Genomic DNA, 21205 nt, shown 5'->3' with positions numbered 1-21205 from the left:
ACTCCTAACAGGTTGAGAAGTTTGAGGCAGGCAGAGCCTAAGAACTCTCCTGGATCAGGGCCAGCCCTGGGAGGAGACCTGGAGTCCAGAGGTGGCCTGGGGAAATGAGACACCTCTAACTGATGTCCTGGGACCATGCAACCCTGCTCTGCTAGAATCACAGGGACCCAAAAATAAGAGCCCTCCAAGGCCCTGCTCAAAGTCATGGTAGGGTGAGGCCAGGAGGACAGGGAGCCCCCAGTGCTCCATCCCTGCTCCTGGAATTCCAGGCTCCAGGACTGCATGTTGAGGATAAAGTTCTGCCTTGCCCTCTGGTGAGTCCAGGCTGTGGTTGCCACAGTGACTTCCCCAGGGGGCTAGGCACAGCTTGGACTTCATCAGTCCCCTTCCCAGACCTCAGAGAGCTGGGGAATCTGGGCCACTACCAATCCCTAGGGGTTTTCTCTGTTAGAAGACCTCAAACCAGCCCTGGAAGGCCCCCATGGAAGGCAAGATTTTACTCCAGCTCCTTTTCCTCCTGCTAAATTCAAGAAAGATTCAGGGCATGATTGAATTTTAGTAGTATCATATATCCTGTGATCTAAACTTTTTCATCAGACCTACTGCCATCCAGACAAATGTATGATCACCTTCTATGCTTATACTCTGGGAATCTCTCTCCTCCTTTTTTTTTTTTCTCTCTCTCTCTCACATACACACACTCACACATATATATACATGCATATATATTATATATATATAGCCATCTGATGATTACATAAATCAAACAATGGTTTCTTCTAAATGGTAGTATTTGGGGTGATATTTTAACTTTCTTCTCTATACTTTCTCTTTTTCTTAAATTCTTATGATTAGCATATATCATTATTTTAGGATGCAGCAGTCATTATTCCAAAAATATAATAAGATCAAATAAATTCTATAACTGAGTTACTATCATAGTGAAATTAGCAGTTGTTTATCTTTTATGAGTTTTCCTTTTACATCATTTGGATTTCCTTGATTTGCACCACTGACATTTACTATAGCTTATTTTGTTTAAGGTGTCTTGTAGGTGTTGTGGGGTCCGCAGATGGAAAAGATCCTGGTGGGTCTTAAATGTCTTAAATAGGGGGAGGGGTGGAGCAGTTCTTGGGGTGGGTGACATACATAGATCTCTCTTCCAAGCTTCACATCACCTGGACATCTGTTATTACCATCTCCACAGAGTCGACTCTGCCTCAGAGCCACAGACATCAGCAGTTATTCACTGGCAGTCACACATCTAGCACAGTGGCTGTTTGACCTCCTTTAGGCCACCAGCATTTGCACCCACTTTGGGTGTTCAGAGAATTGCTCCATATGAACTTGTGGGAAACAGGCTCACTCAGAAGCAGAGAGGTGGCTGAGAGCCCAGGTCCCAGCTTGAAGCTGCCCACGCAGGAAGGCCAGCTGTGTGACTCTGGGCAACTTACTTCTTATCGCTGTGCCTCAGTTTCCTCTTCCATGTGATGGGCAAGATATTAGCACCTTTGGGGCTGTGTACATTGAATGAGTTAATCTCACGCTTGGCCAATGTCCACTATAACCATTCCTCCACCAAGAAACCAGATACCCTCAGTTCAGTTCAGTTCAGTCGCTCAGTCGTGTCCGACTCTCTGCAACCCCATGAACCACAGCACGCCAGGCCTCCCTATCCATCACCAACTCCTGGAGTTCACCCAAACTCATGTCCACAGAGTCGGTGATGCCATCCAGCCATCTCATTCTCTGTCGTCCCCTTCTCCTCCCGCCCCCAACCTTTCCCAGATCAGAGTCTTTTCCAGTGAGTCAACTCGTCGCATAAGGTGGCCAAAGTATTCCAGATACACTGGAAGTGCACTTTTCCAACTCTCTGCTGGACATGTGTTCCTGCCTGGGCCAATCAGAGGTCCCTGTACAGGATGTTTTGTTTTGTTTTAATTTCTGCAGCAAGTGTCCCAGGGAAGCTGAATAGCAGCAATGGCCAGATCTCGAGTGTGCAGGGCAGCACGGCCATGCCCCAACTTACCAGGGGCGGCACCAGCACCCTCCAGAGGCAGTTCCTGTGCCTGGCCACAGCTGAGGTCTTGCTGAGTAGCTCCTTGCTTCTGCTTACTATGTATCCTGGGCCCCCAGCTTGCCCACCCAACACCAGGTGAAGCCCTGGCTCTTCTCAAGACAACCATTTCTGCTTCAAATATACACAGACTTTGTTTTCGTACAATGAACTGCACCATCCCTCTCCCTCCTTTGTCTTGAGGTCCTGGCTCAGTGCCTGAATCCCCACCAGCCTTCTGCTCAATGTCTATATCCCGGCCTGTAGCCAGGGCCACTGTTTGGCCATGCAATCTTCTCACATCTCCCGCTGCTTGAGAACCCCTCAAGGCACCCACTGATGTGCCGTGAGAGGGCTTAGATGAGGCTGTGTGCCCCCTCTCCCAAGATATACCCCGTCACAGACATGCTGGACCTTCATCAGCAGGATTGTCGCTGGGCCCAGCTCCCAGGCATCATGCTGAAGCACCAGAGGATAGGATGCCAGCTTCTCTCCCATCTCCCCCACTCTGCTTCCTGTGTGCCTGCATCTGCCAAGCAGCCCAACACAAAGCAGATAGACACGGTTGTGTTTCAGGGAGGCTCATGACCACCCACACAGCTTTAATGCAGTGAGAGGATACAGTTCAGAAAGTAAAAGGATGCAGCCCAAAACATGGTCATGAGCAAGGAAACCTGCCTCCAAGGTCCCCGCTGGAGGGCACCCATCTCCCACCTCCTGGTTTCTCTAGGATTAGCTGCCACCTGGCCTAAGGTCCTCACTACCTTGCAGATCAGGGTGGCTGGCAGTGAAAATAGCTGCATAATCCAAGCAGCTTAGAATAAGGGTATCAGAGGTCACTGGCTTCCTGTCTCCAGTTCCAGGAAAATATGAGATGGTTGGGAAACAAAAGGTTAAACATAAAGAATGGCAAACCTCCTTTCAGAAAGCACTGCCTCCCCAACTCTTATTGAAAACTGCCTTCCAAAATTCTTTTCTAGGACGTGGCACAAATCAAAACACATTGGATAATAATTTGTTTTTTAAACAGAAGCTTCATTCTATTGCTTTCATATCTTACTATATGATCTTTAGACCGCCCACATGACTTCTACTAGAAAAATATATATATACAAATAGGCTCTTAAGAGAAGTGACCTGCAGGGGAGGCCTTCTGCCACCAGGGGGCACCAGCATCTCCCAAGGAAAGAAAGAATACAGGGTTCACCTTGGAACAACTCCTGCTGACTTTCACCCCTCTGTAGAGGTCTCTCCCTCTGGCCAGAGGAACAGGGCAGTATTGCAAGGTTACAAGGCTAGGACCAGCACCTGGTCAATTCAAAGACTGGGATCGTAGTAGAGTTAAAGGTCTCCATCTGGTGGTTCCTGCCTCTCCCCATTGCCACCACCACTAATGTGCTTCCTCCACCCCGTGCCATTTCGACCATCAGTTTTTAAAAGACAACTGGATAAATGATAACTAACGTCACATACAGTCCTGATTTCTGGCCTCTCTTGAGGCCTGTGTTCAGCCTGGCCCTAAGGAGCCCTCACCCAGAAATCATGCACTCTAAGTTTCAGGGCCTCTCCTACCTCCCCTCTTCCCTTGCCACCCTCCCCCAAGCCAAATGGGTTTCACTCACTTTCTTTAACCTAATTTTATAGCCATTTGACTAGACTCCCTGGTCTAGGATTCAGGAACTGACCAGAAGTAGAAATCTGGGACCCTGGCCTTGTTAAGGTTTTACTTCTCTCCCAGATAAAAGCAGAAAGAAAACCAGATCTTGGTCAAAATTGAGAACTAAACTGGATGTGAGTTCAGAATGTCTTATTTTAGCCTCATTAGCACACTTGGGGGATTTTAAAAACCTTAATTGAATGGCTTCTACTTGGGAGATCATATATTAAAATATAATTTGCAATTTTTTCCAGCCACTATAGGTATTTTCCCTTCCATTGTCCAAAGAGGAAGCCAAGACTTTGTTTATTGGCTCAGTGGTTCCTGTGTTACCTGCCTAATGCTGGCATTGCCAGAAAACCACCAGGGCTGAGATCCAGGGAGAAGATCCACAGCACATTGGAGGATAGAGGCAAAGACACCAACACAGTATGGGGAGGCTGTTTGATGCTGAGAGAGTATTCTTAGGTGTGAGGTGCTGGGGAACTTTCTGTAAATTGGAGAGACAGCAGAGGGATTTTTAAAAGACAGACAGCCTATACTACCAGAATAGGATTGGGGTGAAGAACAGATTAAATTATATAAAGAGAATTTAAGGAATGTGGCAATTCTTACTCCAGAATTGTCAAGTAAAATTCATACCTGCTGATGTGATATTTTGTGGCAACTTCATCCACCAACTCTTAACTGGGATGGAAGGTGGCAGAGAGAATATGAGCAAAGTTATGATTAAAAGTGACTGCTCTCCAGCAGATACAGGAGGGTGGGAGAGCAAAGGGACGAGACAGTCTTCAACTGCCATGGGGACTTTGGGAACCCAGCCTAGTGACAAGGAGGAAATGCCACATTAATAAACTGTAAAGCATCACCTCCATAAGTCATCTTGGAGTCTGTCGATTTGAATGTCAGCAAAACAACTTGCATCTACATCAATTTTTACCACAATGAACTCTGTCTTAAAAGGTTAAGTTGGGAGATGTTTTCTTGTGCTTCTTCATCAAATTAACTTTATTAAGTTTTTTTCAAAATGTTTCTCTTGCTTATGAGTGATGTGGTCACTATTAGCAATCATTCTGTTTGCAACCATAGCCAAGTTTCCCAGAGGAGTATGGGTGGGCCAGGGAAGACACACTGGTCTAGACATCTAAAGGGTCCCAGCCTTGACCTCACAACCTCATGCCCCTGTATCACTTTGCACATCAGCTCTTGGTAGGCCTCATTGCTCATTGCTATAAAGTGAGGGGATGGACCAGAAATGCAGAATCCCTTACAATTCTAAATTTCTATTTATTAAAAAAATTTTTTTATTTTAGTGTACTTTATACCTGTCAAACTGATTTCAAAGAAATTATGGAATAATCCAACAAGCCAGAGGAGGACAGCTGTGCATGCAGTTTAACAGATGTCAAAAGCCTTGTGAGAAGCTGGTTTGTCAGGGGTAAGGCCAGACCAGGCATCTTATTTATTCCTTCTACAAAGGTCTGTTGAACACTTGCTTTGGCCTCCATTGTTCTAGTTGCTGGGGACACAGCAGTGAACAGCACAGCAAAAATTCCTTACATTCTAGTGATAGGAGATACAATAAACAAGACAATTTAGTAAAAACAGTATGCAAGAGAATGAAAAGCGCTCAAGAGAAGGGCAACGGAAGTTGTTGGGGAGGGCAGGGTGCAAGCTGAATTTTTAGACAAGGAGTTGATGCCTAGCCCTAAGTCCCAGTTTTTCAATTGTCCACAATACCACACGACCCAGCTGGGCTGAGCAGACACGTGGCAGACTGGGAAGGATGTGAGCACAAGTGGGGCAGTCTGGGTTCTTATTCTCGTACTGCTTCTCCAGAACCCATAGTCTTAGGAAAATCAGTTGACCTCTTGGAGTTCAGTTTCTTCTACTGTAAAATGGGAATTAAGTATCTATCTCCAGGGCATATCATGCAAATTAAATGACATAATTTATGTTGCTGCACGATGTGGAGTCTCAGGTTCCAACCTCATGAGGTGTCCTTTCCTGCTCCGCATGGGACAGTAGGGGAGGGAGACTCCCCAAAGCTTCAGTCTCCTTCTGGGCAGAACCTCTCTGTGGGCAAATTCTAGCTTCATGCAGTTTCCAAAGGGACTCAGACTGCAGGGCTCCTGGACTCCAAGCCTCTCTGTAGAAACGGGGGTGCTTCCTTGGTGCCTCTAGGGAACCCTGCTTCTTCCTTCCAGATGGTTCAGGAGGTACATCTTCGCTCCTCCAGCCCACTTCACCTGTTGCAGCCAGAAGCCCCCTGGAAGGGCTTCTCGGAGCCAGCTCTCCAGGACCCTAGCTCAAACTCCTTTCCTTCAATGCCTTCCTACCGTTGCATCTCCACGAGTCGCATCCTCACTCTCTCTGCCCATCTGTGCCTTGCAGCAGCCTCAGACACCTGTATCTCAGGACCACCTTCTCCCTAGCATTTCCTGCCCTTTCTGAATCATCAGCTCTTGCTGGATTCTGCAGCTCAGCTTACACCCCCACCCCTACCCATGGGTTTGACTCGGTCATGCCCCTTGATGTGACCAGTGCCAGCACGGCCTGTTTTGCATCTGTCATGCTGCAACCAAATCATCTCACATTCCAAACAAGGACCATGGTTTGAACTCATTGTGGTCCCACCAGGGCCTGGCACACCATCTGGCACAGCCCAGATACCCAGGGAGGTCAAGAAATGAATGAATATATGGTTGGCTATGGAGAGAGGATGGGAGGGTAGGTAGGAAGTGGGGGGAGTAGGAAAGAGACGGATGGGGCAGGGTGGGCAGGAGGGACAAACAGCTGCCTCGGGCAAGGCGGGAGCCAGACATGGAGACGGTGAGAGGTGGAGTCTGGGAGTGTTCAGATGGATGGCTGCCGGCCGAGACCCCCACCAGCTCCTTTCTATCCGCAAGCCTGAGTTCTGCAACTGAGGACTGCAGGTCAAATGAGCAAATCTTGAAAGTGAAGTGGAAACCAATCCAAAAAAACTGCACTGACTTGAAAGAAATTCCAACAAATGGCTTTCACACAAACTAGCTTGTGTTATAGCACAGATGATGATCTGAATTTTGCATTATTACGAATAAGGACAAATGTGGATGAACAGCATAGGTATTGAATAAAACTGCACAGGTACTGAAACAACATGCATTAGATAATAAATGGTATCCACAACTCTCCCAGTCCTCACAGTGCTTCAAGCCTTAAGGTTTTATGATCGCTTCCTGAGAAATAAGGGGTGTGTGTGTGTGTGTTGTTTCATTTTCCCATTTTCATGTATTCAGAATGTGAATAACCATGGACCAGGTGTCGGTTGAACTATTGGTCCCAATTCCTCCAGCCCCTGTAGGATTATACACTCACTCATGACTTCCCTATTGGTCCCCATGCACAATTCACCCCTTAACTTCGGGTTTGGCCATGAACTTGTTTTGGCCAAGCAGATGTTAGTGGAAGTGACCGAAGCAGAGGTTTGAAATGTGTTTGTGTATTTGGACTCATCCTACTGTGCTCTTGGCATAACCATGAGAGAAGCATAATGTGGTAGCCCATGAGTCCTGAGAGAAAAAGCAACCTGGAACCAAGATCAGCCAAGCCCAGCTCAACCCCAGCCAACTCACAGACCCATGACTGAGAAACAGGGGACCTGCACTGTTTGCCACTGAAATTCTGTCAGTAACAACAACAGTTGACTAATCTGGACCATGATAACTGCACTCTTAGTGATGACACTGCCAGGCATGTGCTGGCCATTGCCCACACATCTTCCCATATAATCCTGACAACATCCCTCAGACACAGGTGTCACCACCTCCACTTTACAGATAAGAATGCTGGGACTCAGTGAGAGCAGCTTTCCCAAACTAAGGGCTAGTATCTGAAAGGGCCAGGATTCCAGTCCACACCTGTCTGCCTCCAAAGCCCATGCTGTGAGCCAAACTTGCTTCCATGTGGAGCAAAAGTTATGCTGACAGGAGAAGAGCCCCCACTCCTGAAAATGTCAGACACGCTTGGTGCCTATTCTTCACCATACCATGTGATTAGCAAAGTGCATTGTTTCACAACTTTATCTCCTTTAAAACACATCATGGGGACTGGTTGTCTTTTTCCAATTATGACTGAGCTGTTCATCCTCAAATGCCCCAGGAGACAGCCCTGCAGACAACTGTGATCAGCCTTTTCAGAGGAAGGCCCTGTGAGCCATCTTGGCCTCATGGCCAAGCGCTTGCTCCAAACCACCTGTTAACTGTGTGAAGTCATGTGCCGGGAGAGGTGGTGGCGCTCGCGGAAGTACTCGTGGCAAATGGGGCACGTGAGGGCCTCTGCTCTCAGCCTCTTGGAATGCAGGTCGGGCCCCGCATGCTCCTTTTTGTGGTAGGATCTCATGTGGAAGACCAGGTCGGAGGTCAGGCGGAAGGACAGGTTGCACTTGGCGCACCAGTTCTGGGTGGACAGGCCCAGGGAGGTGAGCGTAGGGGGCAGCAGGGCCCAAGAGTTGGTGGAGGACGATGATGGGGCCGTGGGGATCTCGACCGTGGCCTGCTTGAGCCACAGCCTGGGGGCGCCCAGGAAAGTGCCACAGAGAGGAGCATTTGGTGGCACCGTTTGCAGGTTCCAGAAATCACCCACCAAAAGCTTGGAGTTGGAAAGTCGACTCCAGCAGGTAACATCAACCGTGTTGATGAGTCCCAGCAGCTCTCCCAGGGCGTCTGCAGGTTCACCTGCCTGAAAGACACAGGCTGGTCCAAGTCTCCCTGCTGGAGCCCTGGCTGGCTTGCTGAAGGCACTTCTCTGCTCCTTGTGGGCTCCACTGGGCCACACAGAGACGCAGGTGCTGCCAGTTAGGTCCCTGGGGATATTGAGGTTCAGCTGCTGGGGGCCAGGCTGGCCTACAGGGCCACGGTGCTCCCTGTCCTGTGCCTGCCTGCCCCCGAGCCTCTTCTTGAGCCGAGGCACCTCTGTGAAGGCACTCTGCCCCTGTTCCCACCAAGTCTTCTGGGGCATCAGCTTTCCCAGCCTGAGCTTGCCTGGGGCCACTGACAGTACCATCTCGGCACAGGCCTCATCCTGGCCACTGCTGCCCACAGCAGTCTCAGAGCACAGGTGGTTCGTTTTCTCCAGTAGCACTGGCTTCCGGCCCCAGCCCTGCTCTGATTCACTAAGCCGCCATCTGTTTTCAGCTGAAAGACTCCGCAGAACTCCCTTCCCAGTAGCCATGGGGGCCACAGAGCCTGAGCCAGCTGAGTAAGGTGGGTCCTCCAGCAGCTGTCAGCCCCCGGAGTTTCTGGAGGGCTTGGCCCAGGGAGTGGCTGTGAGATTGAAGGGCTCTCCTGGGGCCTGGGCCAGCACACTTGGACCACAGGGCTCTGCAGAGAGAGGAAGCAACAGGCCATGAAAAGTTCACTCAGGGACATATCATAGCATGCAGGCTGTAGGAACTTATAGAACTCCTCCCTTCACCTGAGACCTTAGTATCTTGGACCAATTGCTGATAAGAGCATGAACTTGAAGGCAGACAAGTGTCCATGTGAGTCCTAACTCTGCCAATCTTCAGCTGTGTGATGTTAGATGAGCTACCCTTCTAATTAATCTTCTCAGCTAACTTGACCAGAGATAGTTTTCCTCCTTTGCATCCAAAGCATCCTGACTACTACAGATGCAGCAACACCCCCTGACTCAGAGCACGTTTTCACCAGTAGGACTCCACTAGTGAGAAGGACCACAGCGCACAATGCTGCCACCCAGAGGCCAGATTCAGTAATGCCCTGAATCTATCAGCATCCAGGTAGGAGCTGCTGTGTTAAGAGCGGCACAAGGCTTCCACCAGTCAGTTGTGACTTGGTTGACACTCTACCATCTCCACACCCTGATATACAGCAGCTTTTGTTCCTTGCTGCTCAGTGTGCTAAAAATCATCACGCACGCCAGGACATTTCAAGCACTTGATGACAGGAACTCTGCAGCACAGGTGACCAGAGGGTAAAAACTGGGCAATGAACACCCGGGCAAGGCAGGTTGGGTCTGGAGCTGCTCCCACACCTGGGGGCAGCCAACTCTCTACCAGGCCCTGACCCTGCAACAAGTGTGGGTCTCCCCTCTCCACTCTGCTGACTACACTTGTTCTTCACACACTCATCCACTTGCTTCTCCTCTGCTCACCTGTCACTGTCAGAGGTCTTCTTGTGCTGACCTGCTTGGCATTAACAAGGGAATCAGCCTCTGCTTTGCCCTCGAAGTGCTCGTGCCTGCAGGGGAGACACACAATGGCCATATGTGATGGCACCTGGAAGGAGAGGGAGCCATCAGCCCTGCTGGGAAGACATTTATCCCTCTTCTTCCCTGATCAGCCCACCAGCAAGTTCTTGAAGCTTGCAGACCCATCTTCAAGTGTCTCCTCAGCTTGTGAGAGGTTTGCTGGACCACCCTCCACCGAGTGTTCTGAGCTTTTATCATTAAGAAATATGTGTCCTGAGCCTGGGAGGACTGTAAGGAGTGGGCAGCTCCACTCCTTCCTCACAGGGACATCATTTAGGTTCAACTCAGCTTCTTCTTCTTCTTGGCCTGCCTCCTGCCCCACCTGTAAAAGGCATCACAGATACCTGCCCTCCTTATCACTGTCTTGGTGACAGAAGTCTGTGACATGTATTTTGCATATGTCACCTCCTTTCATCTTCAATACACCTGGAGGGTCATCATCCTTTTTCATGAGTGAAGAGGATCCTGGTCCTGCAATACTAAACGTCCTGTCCAATGTCCCCTGCAAAGAGGAGGCACAGCTGGGATTGAAACCCAGGTGTGTGCCCCCAAAGCCTGCTTGGTTGCACTGGCTATGTCGCCTTCCCAGAGTCCCCACTGATAAACAACCAAGTCAACTATGCGACCCAAATACCAAAAGGGGGTACATAGAAGGTTTAAGCTTCCTTTTCCTGCCTTCTCTCCAATTTCTCCCAAGCTTTTACCCCAAAAGTCAGATTCTTTCTCTAACCTGTGAAGTTTGAACAGTTCGTGAGGATACACATGCCACCCCTACCCTTCAGCCCACTCCAGTGTGACTCCAGTCTCCTGCTTGGTCATCCTGAAAGGACTTCCAAGATAGGCCACCAGGGGGAGCTGAGCCTTTCCAAATATCTTTTCCAAACTGAGTCCTCAAAGGGGACTTCAGAATTAGTGCCGGCCAATGTTCCTTGAAGAGGCAGGGATGGCCATATCACTGCACCGAGTGACCCTGAGCTGTCCTTCTCACCTCTCTCGGCTCCAATTTCCCATCAGCTGGGGTTGGACTAAATTATCTCCACAGTCTTTTCCAGATCTAACCATGTGTGACTCCAGTTGGGATGAAGCCATTTCTCCCTCTTTGTCAAAGAATAAGCAGTCTGCTTGAAGCCCTGTTGCTGAGCTTCCATAAGCCCACAAAGACACACACACACACACACACATCCAGGCACACTCACACCCTCACATATACATACATTCACAATACATATTCACCCACAGTCTCACATGTATGCACTCTCACGTACATACTCCATACACTCAAACACATACACACTGTTACTCAATCAAATGCACACACACCCTCACACAAACCCCCCCTTTCTCTCTCACTCTGCCCCTCACTGTTTTCCAGATGACAGTTTAGAACCACCGATACGTTTCCCACAGCTGGGCAGGAGGCTGCTTGCTGACCGAGGTCTGGCTGCACCCCTGTACCCCTCTGCACACAGCCCCACTGTGTTGCCCTCACAGCTCAGGCAACATTGTCCAACCACAGCCATGTAGACCCCATTGACAGAACTTCCAGTGTTCTGAACGACAGATGAGACGACCTTCTCAGCTATAAAATTTGGAACATGCCGTCTTCCTGCAGGATGGATTGTTGGCTAGCAGAATGCTTCATGATATAAATATACATCTCACCATTTATTGACTACATAAATGTACGTGCCAGAGGTGCCAAGAGCTTAACACATCTTATATCATGGCATTTTCATAATAACTACATGAGGAATGTTGCAGGTCTCAATCCAAATGTGTCCATCTACAACCTACAGATGCCATATCAATAAACTCTGTGCTGCTCCAGCTTTTTGAGACTCTTCTAGATCTGGATTCTGTCAACTACTGAATCCACCCCAAATCACTTGTCAGTGTTATCATCCAACTCTTAATAATGATAGTGAGAACAAGGACGAGAAGGAAGAAAAGGTGGAGACCAAGGTACTGAACTGATGGAAGACCTTAGCATGCCGTCCACCCTCCCTTAGGGTCACCACTCCACATTCACCAGCACTGCCAGGTAAGGTCACTCAGGCAAGTGCAAAGAATGTCCTACTAAACTCCTTCTGGGGACCCATCTAACCTTGGTCCACTGCACCTGTGACAGTCACCAGAAGGAAGTCTTTCAAATGGAAAATGATATGAGTCTGTCGTGGCTTGTTTGGGGTCAGGGGACCACAGGCACAGCTGCTCAGTGCTGCTTCTGTCCCCCTTTCCTACATGGACCTACCAAGTCCGTTTGCAACTGGAAGGTGGCTCTCTGTCCAGACAGTCACTGAGCAAAGCAGAGCTGCTCCCTCCTCTTTCTCCTTCCACTGACACCAGCTGTTCTGGCAGCAAGTGGATCTATGAATCCCTTGATTTTTTCCTCCCATCCAGTATTAAAGGAACTTTGCTGTCCTCCACACCCCTCAACAGCCTAAGTCCATTCCAGGCTCTTGATCCCTGACACTATTTACTCATCCTTGTCACTCTGACATACACTGTGTGTATGTCCTGAAAAGGGATTCTTCTTGCCCTCCTTGGTTCTTTCAGTCTGAGCTCAGCAAGACAAACCTCTGAGCCATACAGACATCATTCAGTGCTGGCTTCCCTCATAGCTCAGATGGTAAAGAATCTGCCTGCAGTGCAGGAGACCTGGGTTCGAGCCCTGGGTTGGGAAGATCCCCTGGAGAAGGAAATGGCAACCAGCTCCAGTATCCTTGCCTGGAAAGTCCCATGGACAGAGGAGCCTGGTGGGCTGCAGTCCATAGGGTCAAAAAGAGCCGGGCACGACTGAGAGACTAACACTTACACTTATACACTTGTGGTCTTCCTGCTGAAACAATCTGACTTCAATCCCAGACTCTCCAACCTTTCCCCAGCCTTTAGATGAAGTAATGATCTTGGCAGACTTCTGAAACTGAGCCTCCCAAGTCAAGAGTTGGTCTGACCATGTCTATCCTCCCCTACCACTGGGAATACTTCTCACTCAGGACTCAGTCCTTCTGGGCCACCAACCAGAGTTCTACTGACCAAAACATGAAGTTTTCTGAGAGGTGAAGCCTCACCCGCCCATAGTGTAAAAGCCCGCTTGTTTCTCTGTTTACTGCTGGGGCACTGGCTGCAAACTCGAATCATTCCTTCATCTGAGCAGCACTGGTCACATTCTAACTTTCTGTTCAGGTTCTAACCAGGCTGTCCCAGGAACCTTCCAGCCTCGCATTCACAGAGAATTTAAGTGTGTGGGTTTCTAGGGTCAGAATGCCTGGGTCAAATACAGCTCTGCTCTTGCCAATCACGTGACCCTTACAAGGTGCTGATCCTCTCCCTGTGTCTGTTGTCTCACTGTGGATCACCTAAGTGCCCACTTCATGAGGTGTTGTGAAGATTAAATGGATCAACATACCTAGAGTGCTAAAGAGCCTGCCTCAATAAATGTGAAAGTGAAAATCTTAGTCACTCAGACATGTCCAGCTCTTTGCCACCCCTATATACTGTAGCCTGTCAGGCTCCTCTGTCCATGGAATTCTCCAGGCAAGAACACTGGAGTGTGCAGCCATTCCTTCTCCAGGGGATCTTCCCAACCCAGGGATCGAACCCAGGTCTCCTGCATTGCAGGCAGATTCTTCACTGTCTGAGCCACCAGGGAAGCCCAGGTTTATCATCATACTAGTAATTTATTATCATACTAGTTCTGAAGGTTAAAGACAAGCTCAGTGCTGCCTTCCCTCCACTCATGCCCCTCCCTGCCAAGGACTAGCACATAATAGTAGTTTAATAAGGGACCAAATGACCCGGGCAGTTTCCACCTTCCCTCTCCATTTACAGGAAAAATAACTCTTTCTCAAGCAACAGAATGATAGCACGTTACTGATATCTGAACATACTCACCACCCCAAGCTAGCCAGCCAGCCTCCAACTGTCCCAAGTTCCAACTCAGAAACTAGGTCTTATTCAGTGAAACCATCTCCACCAACAGTGCCTTTCTCCACTGCTTCCTCTTCAGCTAAAACAAATGAGAACAGAAAAAAGTCTTCTGTGCCCCAAGACTTTGGTTTCCTCAGACTGTGGAGATGCTTCTCCTACTTTTTTGGAGGATTTCTAAGGATAATCATCTATCTCCCTCTTCTATATGTGGATTGTGTGGTGCTGGGTTTTCCTAAAAGGGAAACATACATGTTTTCTAGACATCCTCTAGCCATAGAACTCTGAGAAAATTAAAAACTGCAGAGTTGTCCAGGCCTTCCTGGTGCCATGCGGTGGGAAAGAAGAGAAGGACTTCACAGCCAGCCCTCGAAGGCTCCACATTCAGTTATGCCTACATCCCTCTAGTAGCAATGCCTGCTATGATTAAGCAAAACCAAATGCAGGATTCCCAAGATGTAGCCAGCTCCCAGGCCCACTGTGAGGTCAGCTGCAGTCCTAACACAACTTGGCCAGTTCTGGTGGCAGTCTTCAGAGGAAAAGTCCATGGTTTGTACAATAGACTGCACAGTCAGACTCTACAAGAACATCACTGGCTTAGAAAGAAGAAATGCAGTATATTGGAGAAGGAAAAAAAATTCAAAAGCACTGCAGCTCAAGATTTTGCCTAGAATAAAAAAAATCATGTGATCATCTGTTTTAAAGAAAAGTTGTCACCTCTTAGGTTTCTTGAAAAAGAAATCTGCTAATCAAAGCAGACATGATGGTTCTATATCATTGGAAAAGCATCCCTTCCCCCTCCCTCCCCAAATTCTAATACCTGGGAAGTCAGAGGTTAAATGATGCAAAAGACAATTTAACTCTTCAGTCCAGAAAACATTCTCCCAATCAAAGTGTCATGCTTATACCTACAAAGTGTCCGAGGTTCTTTGACATAAAGTGGAAAAAAATTTCTTTCAGTAAACACACTGAAATCTTCTTACATCATTTTTAATTTTTGTTCAATTCTGTGTGATTTATCTACTGATAAATTTCCTTTTGCATATCAACCAAAAGTTAAATAAGCTGAATTATCACTAAAAATCATAACAAACTCAAAGAGCAGGTTAAATTAATTATGAAAAACAAAAGCCTTACTGTTGGGCAGTAATCAGCAGCTTTAAAACCAAACAAGTTTCCTTTTCACAATTTTATATACATATATAAAAAATGTATGTGTATGTGCATGTTTGAACATATAGCTATACACGCCACAAAAATATCATCAAATAATGAAATCATGCCTGATTAAATTTTTAAGAAGCAAAAAACTGCTTTGCTATATAATATTTTCAACTTTCTTTCTCAAAAATGAATCAGATTTGTTTTTCTGTATTTCTTCACTTAGTATCTTGGACATGAAAATGAAACCTTTCTACTGTGGTCTTACCTCATGTACACAAAAACATTAATCTCCAATGTCACAATAATTGTTATAAAAAGGCTGGATCATTCAACAGTAATTATGAAACCTAATTTCTGCACACCACCAGCGCTGACAAGTATACACTTTATAAATTTATAGTTAACTTCCTGTTTCAACTCTCACCCAAATGTTTCCCATGCAAAGCTCTGACCTATTGTCTTCCCACAACTGCTCTCTGAATCCCACCCTCGCCCTCCCCACCAGCCCGGCCTTGTACTGCCTGCATAGAAGGATGGTACGGGCCCCCATGTTCCTGAAAAATTTAGCCTCCTGGTGATGTCAGTGTCTATTGCTAAAGGCCAAATACCAAGAAAAGGATTCAATCAATGCCTTGTTTCTAGAGCCAAGTACTTCTTTCAGCTCACCCTGAAAACTCTGAGATTTATAACTTGATCCTTTATGTATTTTCCCATAACATGCACTGAACAGGTTACATGCCTAGATCTTTGATATAATCAGTTGGAGAAAGGATCTGGAACAAATGCATCATTACCCTAGTACGCAGAACAAACCCTGGGTAATAATGGAGCGGCAGAGGATGGGTGAATGGCTGAAGGGATGAATTAAAAGAATTGCAGCCCAAAAAGTCAACCTAGGCGGGAAAAAAAAAAAAAAAAAATCCAAGGTGGAATTCTTGATGGGGGAAGGAAAAGGGGAGAAGGGAGGAGGAGAGAGAGAAAGAGGAGAGAAAAGGAAGGACGGGGGACACAGGTAAAAACAATGGACAGGAAAAGGTGAGACAGAGAGGAAAATGTAGAAAGAGGCAAGGAGACAAAAGACAGAGGCAGAGGGCAGGCAGCGGAGTAGCGCGGGAGTGGGAAGAACAGGAGCGATGGAGAAGGCTGGTGACAGAGGCAAGAACCGAGGGTTAAAGGCAGGGCTGAGCGCCTGCCCCGGGGTAAGGCCGGTGGAAATGAGAGGACTTCCGACCCCCACGCCCACTCGTGGCCCCGTCCCGGGGGCAGGACAGCGCGTCTCACCTCGGCTCTCTCGCGGCGCTGGGGACGCGCTGGCAGCCCCGGCCGCCTCCAGGTCGGGGCCGTGACGCGCTGCTCGGAACTTGGCGCGCGAGCCCCGGGGGCCGGCTGGGCCCCGCCTCCCCGGACTGCCCCGCCTCTGGGGCGGGGCCTCGGGCCCGTCCCGCCCGTAGCGGGCAGCCGGGTTTCTGGGAGGGGCCTTCGAGTGGGCTGGGCCCCCAGAAAGGGGCGCCTGGGAGACCCGCGTTCCCTGCGCCGGCCGCCGCAGATCCGGACGCTGCACCGCACGCCCTCACCTAGCCTCTTGGCAGGGCTTGGCCCGCCCGCGAGCCCCGCTCCGCATATCTCGACGGGCCGTCCCCGCTGGCTCAGGTCTTGCCCCATGCCTCGCAAGTTCAGGACGGGTGCCCTGGCGCGCGGGCTTGCCTTTGGAGGTGGCACTTGGACCACGGCAGAGGCTGTACTTGATCTGCGTGCTGCGACTTCTACCCTCTTAGGTCCCCAAGACCCAGGGGACAGACACTTAGTACAGATGGTCCGTGCCATGCGGCTGCAGATCCTCCGTGCGCTGCCCAGAGACCCCCATCAGCGTCATGGACTCTCCTTCCCTTCCAGGCCGAGCGGCCATGCCAGCTCCTATTTGTGGCTTCCCCAAGAATCTCCCAGACTTCACTGGAGCTGACCCTCGACCTCTCAGCCTTTCCTGAGCCACCTCAGTTCTGAAATGGCAGGGTTTTTCCAGATAATGGTGAGTTCTGTGACTTCACAGAATGCACAGGTGTCAGGGAACTTAATTACCCACGGAGGGTGGGAGAGGCCAGGGCCTAAAGTGTTGGGGACAAGAGGAAATGCCGTCTAAGCGACTGCATTCATGCCAGATCGTGGACTAAATAGGACATATCCCTGGAGCGAGGGTGAGAGGAGATGGGAGTGGAGTCTCAGGTATCCTGAATGATTGCAGTGGCATCCAGGTGTATGGGGCACATTGTTGGAGCCCAGCAGAAGGTCAGAGCAGATTAGATAGGGGAAGAGAGACTCCTTGAGGGACTAAAGGGACCCTTCCTTCTGTCACTCAATAACTGTTCTGGATGCCCTTGAAAGGAGAGTGTGGGTTCATAAGGTGACAAGTATTAGTATTGGCTCAGTCGTGTCCAACTTCTTGCGGCCACATGGACTGTAGCCCGCCAGGCTCCTCTATCCATGGGATTCTCTAGGCAAAAATACTGGAGTGGGTTGCCATAAGGTGACAAAGCTCTGTGCTTTTCTCAAAGATTTGGGAGCATCTATTACACAAGGCAAGATTGTAAAGGAACAAAATTTTGATGAGTCTGAAGTGGGCAAAGTGAAATTCAGAACAGACATTAAAGTTCTGATAACGGTCCCCAAAGCAAAACTTTTCTTCTGTGAAGAGAGCCCACTAATTAATATGGACATGAGAAATCAAATCTCTAAAGTGCAGCTCAGTCAGCCTTAGTGGAATTACAAGACTTCTGGGACAACCTCGAAAATCATCTGTCCATCTTGAATTCTGTATCTAACCGAACTGTTAATCAAGAGTGAGCACAATACAGATATTTTCAGGGGTACAGAGCCTAAGTTGAACACCCTCACAACCTTGGTGAAAGAACTACGAAAGAATGTGTTTCAGAAGGAAGGAAACAGAACCCAGAAGAAAGGAGAGAGTTTCAAGAAACAGTGACTGGAAGTCCAAGATCAAGATGTCAGTAGGGTTGGTTTTTGATGAAACCTCCCTGGATTGTAAGCAGCCACCTTCCCTCTGTGTCCCAAACACTGCCTTTTCCCTGTGACTGTTTGAAGGCCATCTCTGGTGTCTCTTCCTTTTCCTATGAGGATACTAGACTTAGGCCCAACACTTAAGACCTCATTTAACCTTAATCACCTCCCTAAACACCCAACATCTAAATGCAGTCCCATTAAGGATTAGGGCTTGATAAATGAATTTGGCAGTAAGGGCACAATTCAGTTTATGCTGCTACTGCTAAGTCGCTTCAGTCGTGTCCAACTCTGTGCGACCCCATAGACGGCAGCCGACCAGGCTCCCCTGTCCCTGGGATTCTCCAGGCAAGAACACTGGAGTGGGTTGCCCTTTCCCTCTCCAATGTGTGAAAGTGAAAAGTGAAAGTGAAGTTGCTCAGTCGTATCTGACTAGTAGTGACCCCATGGACTGCAGCCTACCAGGCTCCTCTGTCCATGCGATTTTCTAGGCAAGAGTACTGGAGTGGCTTGCCATTGCCTTCTCTGATTCAGTTCATAGCACTCAATAAATATCAAATAAGTTATATCAGTACTTAAAAAACTTGCCACAAAGAAAATACCAGATATAGGAGATACCATATCAAATATTCATGAAGCAAATCATTGTGATCATGTTCAAAATCTTTCCAAAGACAATGTAAAACCCTCCCAAGTGCATTTTAGGAGGCTAGTCTTACCTAATAGCAAATCCAGATAAGAACAGCACAAAAATAGGAAATTACTTACTAGCCTCACTCATGAGCTTAGGCGAAAAAAATCTGAACTAATACTAAATTCAATCTAACAGTTTAAAAATATCATGGCAAATTTGAATCTATTGACAATATGTTAATGTTGTTTCAGCTGCATTAATTTAATTAGCCATGGTCCCATCACTTCATGGGAAATAGATGGGGAAACAGTGGAAACAATGTCAGACTTTATTTTGGGGGGCTCCAAAATCACTGCGGATGCTGATTGAAGCCATGAAATTAAAAGAAGCTTGCTCCTTGGAAGGAAAGTTATGACCAACCTAGATAGTATATTGAAGAGCAGAGACATTACTTTGCCAACAGAGGTCCATCTAATCAAGGCTATGGTTTTTCCAGTGGTCATGTATGGAGGTGAGAGTTGGACTGTGAAGAAAGCTGATCGCCGAAGAATTGATGCTTTTGAACTGTGGTGTTGGAGAAGACTCTTGAGAGTCCCTTGGACTGCAAGGAGATCCAACCAGTCCATTCTGAAGGAGATCGATCCTGGGTGTTCATTGGAAGGACTGATGCTAAAGCTGAAACTCCAATACTTTGGCCACCTCTTGCGACGAGTTGACTCACTGGAAAAGACTCTGATGCTGGGAAGGATTGGGGGCGGGAGGAGACGGGGATGACAGAGAATGAGATGGCTGGATGGCATCACCGACTCTGTGGACATGAGTTTGAGTGTACTCCGGGAGTTGGTGATGGACAGGGAGGCCTGACGTGCTGTGATTCATGGGGTCACAAAGAGTCGATCACGACTGAGCGACTGAACTGAACTGTATAGATTACTGGAAAAATATGTTTCTCACAAAATATACAAAAAATTTTAGTTAAAATTCAGCATTCATTCATATCTAGCACACCAAGAATATTAGTGAAATACCTTTATCTGATAAAGGATTTCTACCAAAAGCTTTCAGTAAGTATCATTCTTAATGGTGATGTGTTAGAGGCATTTTTTATTTTTAAGATAATAAAAATAAAAAGTGCCTGCATCATAGCTCTACTCTTTGGAGTAGTCAGGACAATGTTCATCATTTTTATGCTGACCCAGTGGATTTTATAGTTAAATTTTTAAAATAAGAGAGCCTAGCAAGTTGAGTGACTATATCAATCAATAAGTATCTTAAAACGTAAACAACTTAAAACTCTATTTAAAGTACTGCTTACACTAGCAGCAAAAAATGTTTAGAGAAGGTACTTGACAAAAGAAGTGAAGATCTTCATAGGGAAATGAAAGGTATTGAGAAAGACCTAAATAAATGAAGATATTCCCATGTTCACTGAGGAGTCCTGACTGCAGATTCAAATACCTCAAAATGAATCATAAACAAATATTAAGAGGGTTTTGGTGGAGTGAAGAGTCAGTTCTAAAATCAAGAGTTGACTCTAAAATGTGTATGAACAAACAAATGGCCAAAAATTACCCTAAGAAAAATTCGATGGGTGATTTACCTTGTACTATCAAGGCTTGGATGTGAGAGTTGGACTGTGAAGAAAGCTGATCGCCAAAGAATTGGTGCTTTTGAACTGTGGTGCTGGAGAAGACTCTTGAGAGTTCCTTGGACTGCAAGGAGATCCAACCAGTCCATTCTAAAGGAGATCAATCCTGGGTGTTCATTGGAAGGACTGATGCTAAAGCTGAAACTGCAATACTTTGGCCACCTCATGCGATGAGTTGACTTACTGGAAAAGAGTCTGATGCTGGGAGGGACTGGAGGTGGGAGGAGAAGGGGACGACAGAGAATGAGATGGCTGGATGGCATCACCGACTCGATGGACATGAGTTTGAGTGAACTGCGGGAGTTGGTGATGGACAGGGAGGCCTGGCGTGCTGTGCTTCATGGGGTCGCAAAGAGTCGGACACGACTGAGCGACTGGACTGAACTGAACTGAACTGATCAAGGCTCACTCTAGCTCTCTGTGTATGTTAGGCTAGGTATAATAACTGAACCCTGTTTATGTCAGATTATAACAACCCGCACCAAATCTTATCAGCTGAAAAGCACAAACTGTATTTCACTCATATATCTCACTGTTGCACATATACATGTCCATCCCAGATTCCCAAGAGGGAGCAGCACTTCTCACTTACTCAGCTACTAGGCTGTTGGTTCCTCTTAGGTCACACCTGGATTCTTAAAGATTCTGTTCAGAAGTGGCACATGTAACTTCTGTTAATGTTTCCTCGGTGAAATCAACTCCAAGTCTGCCGTGATTACGGCAGGGAAGCAATTCTCTATAAGAGGAAGGGAGAGTGAAAAACAGTAATACAATCATTCACGTGATAATAATTCAGACAGTGTGGTATCAACACTTTTGATATAAACCAACAGATGGATGAAGGCAATAGATCAG

General features: G+C 47.6%; 1 protein-coding gene across 1 annotated transcript; it reads right to left on the bottom strand.

The window, feature by feature from the left end:
- Positions 1 to 7952: 7952 nt before the first annotated feature.
- Positions 7953 to 8927, bottom strand: ZNF488 (zinc finger protein 488). The gene has a single exon (XM_055424320.2). The coding sequence runs from the start codon at positions 8925 to 8927 to the stop codon at positions 7953 to 7955; it is 975 nt and encodes a 324-aa protein (XP_055280295.2).
- Positions 8928 to 21205: the final 12278 nt, after the last annotated feature.

Source organism: Moschus berezovskii, chromosome 12 (genome assembly GCF_049115385.1).
Source record: "Moschus berezovskii isolate FMDL1 chromosome 12, NW_MosBer_1.0, whole genome shotgun sequence".
NCBI classification, from domain to species: Eukaryota; Metazoa; Chordata; class Mammalia; order Artiodactyla; family Moschidae; genus Moschus; species Moschus berezovskii.
Note: the sequence above shows the minus strand (reverse complement) of the source record. Positions and strands in the feature narration are given on the sequence as shown.

Bases quoted from the DNA above. Each gene is read 5' to 3' on its own strand.
- ZNF488 (XM_055424320.2), bottom strand. From the start codon at position 8,927: ATGGCTACTGGGAAGGGAGTTCTGCGGAGTCTTTCAGCTGAAAACAGA.